At 37.7% G+C, this 5,928-nt stretch overlaps 1 protein-coding gene across 1 annotated transcript in view; it reads right to left on the bottom strand.

Moving 5' to 3' along the window:
- ADGB (androglobin) overlaps positions 1-5,928 on the bottom strand; it is a 155,746-nt gene that overhangs the window by 67,472 nt on the left and 82,346 nt on the right. Inside the window, exon 18 of the mRNA XM_019638918.1 lies at positions 5,342-5,483. Coding sequence (XP_019494463.1) covers positions 5,342-5,483 — 142 coding nt within the window. The remainder of the gene's footprint in view (positions 1-5,341; positions 5,484-5,928) is intronic.

Raw genomic sequence — 5,928 nt, forward strand, 5'->3', positions numbered from 1 at the left:
TGCTACTGTTATGAATCGTAATGTAAATATCTTTTTGTTTTCCGATGGTCTTAGGTGACCCCTGTGAAAGGGTCATTCGACCCCCAAAGGGGTCGCGACCCACAGGTTGAGAACCGCTGCTCTAGATGCAATTTTAAAAGAAAAAAAAAACCACCTCAGCGAAAATAAGAGATTTTCCTAAGATAGCCACAAAGCAAGATCAAAATCATTTATTGCTTATCTAAATTTTCACTTTTGATTTTGAGCTTTGACTATGTGTAGAAATAGCAAATAATTAACAAAAATTTAATTTTAATATTGAGTGTTGCTCTTAAAATGAATAAAGAATATCGACTATTCTTCATCAGTACCTCAGGGCAAAATACTTTAAAATTTTTTTAAAAATGAGATTAAAATTGACATATAACATTGTATTAGTTTAAGGTGTACCACATAATGGTTTGATATATGACATATTTTGAAATGATTATCACAGTAAGTTAACAACCATCACCACACACAATTTCAACTTTCTTCTTGTGATGAGAACTTTTAAGATCCACTCACTAAGCAACTTTGAAATATACAATCCAGTATTGTTAACTACAGTCCCCTCACTGTACATTAGATCTCCAGGATTTACACTCAAGCTGAGGATATAAGACCTCTATATGACCAGAAACACCTTTACGCACACAGAATTTAAATGTTTCGGACATGGCATGGCTTAGGAGCTATTGGTTAGGCAGAAATCCTAAGCTTACACCACTAAAGTTTGGATAGTTTATTGAATAAGTATTTAGTGCCTACCTGCTATGTACTAGACACCATTCAAAACATTGGCTATATCTTGGTGGAAAATCATAAGCTCTGTCCTTAAAGTTGGCAAAATACTCAATATTAAGTAGAGATAAAGCTTTAAGAGAACAGGCCAAAGAATTAATGAATGATATTTTGTGTGTATGTGCATGAGTGTGCAAGGCGTTGGCCAGCCCCTTGCACACACATGAGAAGCAGGGATAGTCCGCCCATAAGAACAGGATAGCAGGCTAACTAGAGTTTGGGCGAGTTCATTATGGGAAGATAAAGCAGGTCATTTCTGATTTTTTCGGTTTCTTCAGTGAAAACAGCAGCAAGGTCATCAGCTGAAAATGAGTGAGGATGCAGGTGGGTACTGGAGATTTGAAGAGAGAGAAATTTGAAGGTTTGAGATAGTCATCCATGAGAATGACGGTGGGAGAGAGAATGAATGAGAGATGTGTCATCAGTGCTTAGGGGCCTTTTTGATGTGTCAATTTTTGTGGTCCTCAATTATAATGGAGTGAGCTGATATGGTTATTTTTTTCTCCAGTCACATTCAGAGGTTAGGGGCAAAGTTCCATTGCTGAGTTCAATCAATATTGCTATTTTGCCAAGAAAGCAAGATGAGAGGGGAAGAACAATTGTGTTGAGGTATATATATGTGAGGATGCAATTACAATGGTGGACCATGGCAACTATGCTGGGAATGGGAGAAATGAAGACATTAGGAGAGTGAGAGAAAGAGAAAAAGTGATAGGGTCAATGGATGGTGGTCCGAGCAGAGTCAAAGAATTGTAGGCACGGTGGTTCTAGAGAGAGTGAGCTGCGGAGTCGGGTGTGGTGGACAGAGCACTTGAAATTGAGATGATTGAGGTGACACAGTTATTGGTATGACAAGTTCTAAAGTGTAATCTTGAAAGTGGCAGGCCAAGGTGGGGTGGAGGACGAGTTCTTCAGAATTGTCAAATTAAAGAAGAAAGAGTTCATGTTCTTCAATAGATTTTGAAAGAATCAAGAATGATGTATAGGTAGGAAAACAAAGAGTTACTAGGTGTGGCAAAGAGGTAAACAGATGACTGCAATTAGAAGAGGTGTAGGAGGTAAGAGTGGGCACCATCTTTGATGTCTGAGGAGGATGGTTATAGGAGATTGCCTAAGTATGACTCTCCGACAGAGTCTAAAGAGGGAATAAGTTTCTTTAACCAGAGCCTAAAAAAATCTTACTATTGTATTTCCTCTAGGCTGAATGAAAGTGAAAGTGAGCTGGGCTTTAAGACTAATTTTCTCAGAGCCCTCTTACCTCCAGATTCTCCCCAACATACCAATGCAGAAAAGCAAACCAGTAGTTCAATGGGTTTTAGACTATCCACAAATAGATAGTAGGACACCCGTTCATCTGAGAACTGCAAGAACAACCATGGAACTTAATATTATTCTGTAAATGCTGTATTCCCCACTTCTAATAATAATACAATACTTATCATTTTTAGAGAACTTACCGTGTTGTACACACCCCAATAAGTACTTCACAGGTTTTGTGATATGAAGAAAATTGTACCGGGTGAATGTTGGTAATAGTCTATGGAAGCTAGATCTGCAGGACCTGGGTGAGACTGGCCACCATATCAGAGAGAGGCAAAGCTCGTCTCCATGAGTAAAGAAAAGGGATGTGTGCTTGTCCCAGAAATGACAAAGAGAAGACGAGGCTAGGCCAAGGCTGAGCAGTGCTCAGAGTAGGGGTCCCTGATAGGTAGAGGGGCCACACAGTAACTTTGGCAGAGAATGGAAATATCAAATGGCGATGTATTTTACAGAGTAGTATGTGATATAAACCCTCTTATCCTTCTTTCTACAAGATCTTCAGAAATATTCCTATTGCATGCAAATGTACCAGACTGGGTTTTTGTTTTGGGGAAGAAAAAAAGTATTGAGGCAAACCAGAGCTTTCCTTAAAGAACAGCTATGTAAGGGGTTACATATACATAATCTCAATCCACCCTCTGTAGTTCTATTAATATTCATAATTATGGATAAAGAAACTGAAACACAGAGGGTAATTTTCAAGAGGTCACAGAGCTCGCAAGCAGCAAAGCCAAGATTCAAAAGTAAGTCTTTTTCTATCTACTTGACTCCAAGGCTGGTATCCTCGACTCTTGCACTATTATTGCCTTCAGATTCCCAGGGCTTCAACATCATTTCGACTGATGGCATACGGTAAATGTGTTCAATTACTTTAACTGCCATTACACGTTAAAAGCTTTTCATATTATTTTACCACAATATTTAAATAACCAGTTAGAATACGAAAGAAAAGTCTCTAGTGATACTGTGAAAAAGGAAACCATGTTATTTAATCAGATATGACAAGATTGCTGGAAATGCTTGATAGAATGTAACAGTGGCTTAAATGATTGCTTCCCACAGTATTTTGCGATACTTAGCATTTGACAACTTACCCTCCATTGTTTCCCTTTAGTTGCAACGTGTGGGTAATAGAGAGCGTTCTTTCTAATATTCACTGTCTAAATCTATGAAGGACCCCTGGATCCTGCCTGACCAGGATTTTCTGAGCAGAGCTCATTTGCTGTCGTTTTTGAGTCTGAGAATTTGGGACTGGGGTGGCCCTGGGGGTCACATGGAGGGACTCTGCCCTGGTGCCAACACAGGCAGCTTTGAGAACCCCCTGCCCCAGTCCACACTGAGCACCAAGGAACCTTCGAAGGAAGGTGCAGAGGCGAGGCCTCAGGCATCAAGACTCCAGTCCACTCGTGCGTGAGGCGAGCGGAGCCGGAGACGAGACCAGAGGCCGAACTTGGTATCTGACAAGATGGCCGGGCTGCCCCGCAGGATTATCAAGGAAACTCAGCGTTTGCTGGCAGAACCAGTTCCCGGCATCAAAGCAGAACCAGACGAGAGCAACGCCCGTTATTTTCATGTGGTCATTGCTGGCCCCCAGGATTCCCCCTTTGAGGGAGGGANCAACGAAAATAATTTTATGGTTGGGGGTCACCACAACATGAGGAACTGTATTAAGGGGTCGCGGCATTAGGAAGGTTGAGAACCGCTGCTCTAAAGCATGACAACCCTCAAGAGAGCACATAATCTTAACTATCCTGTAATCCAATCCCCGCCTTGCTTTCTCCCACCTTCATGTAATCTTCCTAACTTTCCTCCTTAATTTCAAATGCATAAAATAATCTGCAACTGTTATTCTCCAGAGCATTTGAGATGTTGCTTCCTGGCAATTGTCATCAGTTTAGCTCAAATACTCATAAAAATTCTCTACAGGTTTTGACATTTCTTAGGAAGACACTAACTATAATAATTCATGGTGGTACAGGGCTTTGTAGATTTCATAGTCATTTTCTCACAAATGCATAATTTCATGTATGTTAATTGTGTTTCTCCTACCAGGTTTTGATGTCATTGAAAGCAGGGACATTCACTTACTCTCAGTTACTGAGCACTTAGAGCATGTTTAAAATGTATGTGTTAATAGGTTAGGCCCAGTGGAGGAAAACATGAATATAAGAAGATTCTTTACTAGTTCTCTGATCTTGGTTGTCTCAATGAATGAGCATTCAGACAAAATAAAGATTTCAGAGAAAATTTCTCTATGATAGGGTTTTTAGGGCAGATGTGAGAAATATTGAACATTGTATATTGGACACTTTCTATACATTATTTCAGTATTTGACTTTGTTACTTACACTTTCCTTTTTCTGCAAAAGCCATAGTGTTTCATTGATTTTGTTATCAATGAATTAGCCTGATTGATCTTGGGAAACCAATAAAACTACTGGATCTGAAACGTGACATACTATTTTGAATTTTATGTATCAAAATCAGGGAAACTTGTTGATTATACATATTTTCTTTAAAATGGAAAATGTGATGCATTATCTTAATTAAAAACAAAACTATAAGTAAAATTAAAAACAAACCACAGGTATTAAATACATATATGTATTTATGGTCATGGGATGTAAAGTACAGCATAGGGAATACAAATGGTATTATAACAGCTATGTATGATGTCAGATGGATAGTTGACTTGTTGGAGTTATCAAATTGTGATGTGTATAAATGTCTAATAATTATGTTGTTTTGTACACCTGAAACGAATAATAAAAAAAATTAAAAATACAGATAAAACCATAAATTGGTAGGGGAAATGTAATGTTTTTCAATCTGTTTTAAATAAAATTGAGTTTCTTTTTATAGTAATATAATAAAATTTATAAAAAAAACAAATAGGATTCTTTAATATATGAATTTTAGGAAATGCTGGTTCACTAATTTAAACCATATTCTTTACTAAAGAAATTACCAGACTCTCACAATTATGAATCTTCCAAAAGGGGATTCAATGTACAGCATTTTTTTCAATGTGTTTATTCATGAAATTATTTTTCTCAAGAATCATAATGATAGACCTATTCCTCATGAAATCACTTCAGGAAGCAATATCGTACATTGCATTTGTTTAATTATTTAGTAATCAACTGTTCACAAGTGTTTAAAAAGCTCTTAGTATGGGAAAAATAAAGTCATTCCATACCCAACTGGCAGGCGAACCATAGTAGCCTTGGTAGCATATGTATGAATTTTCAGAACCAGATCACGTGGCTTCAGAGCTTTCAAAGAAAGTGTTTCAACTGTAAGTAGTCCAGGCTCTATGGGGGGGCTATCCTTTGTTAAAGCTAGGGAGAGGAAAAAATATTAAAATTTTATTATGAGAGTATAGCTGGCCTTCATTTTACAACATTAATAATAATAATAATAATAATAATAATAATAATGAGAAGGAGCAGGAGGAAGAGAGAAGGTGAAGGAGAAGAAAAAGGAGAAAAATTAGAGATATAAAAATGTTCATAAACCTTTAGAAGTTACTGAGTAAATAATTATTGGATATAATATTCAAGTGGAACCCCGATCTTCCCCCCCCACCCCGTCCTATTTTCCTCCTCATCATTACCCCCTCATGTGAAGAAAACAGGAATGGAAAAGTTAGAAAAAGGAGAGCAGATAAGGATATTTCATTGTAGTATACTATCACATTTATTATCTATGGCAGTAACTACTGTATTTGTATCCCTCTAGATCAGCGGTTCTCAACCTTCCTAATGCCGCGACCCCTTAATACAG

The sequence above is a fragment of the Hipposideros armiger genome, unplaced genomic scaffold (genome assembly GCF_001890085.2).
Source record: "Hipposideros armiger isolate ML-2016 unplaced genomic scaffold, ASM189008v1 scaffold_41, whole genome shotgun sequence".
Classification (NCBI taxonomy): Eukaryota; Metazoa; Chordata; class Mammalia; order Chiroptera; family Hipposideridae; genus Hipposideros; species Hipposideros armiger.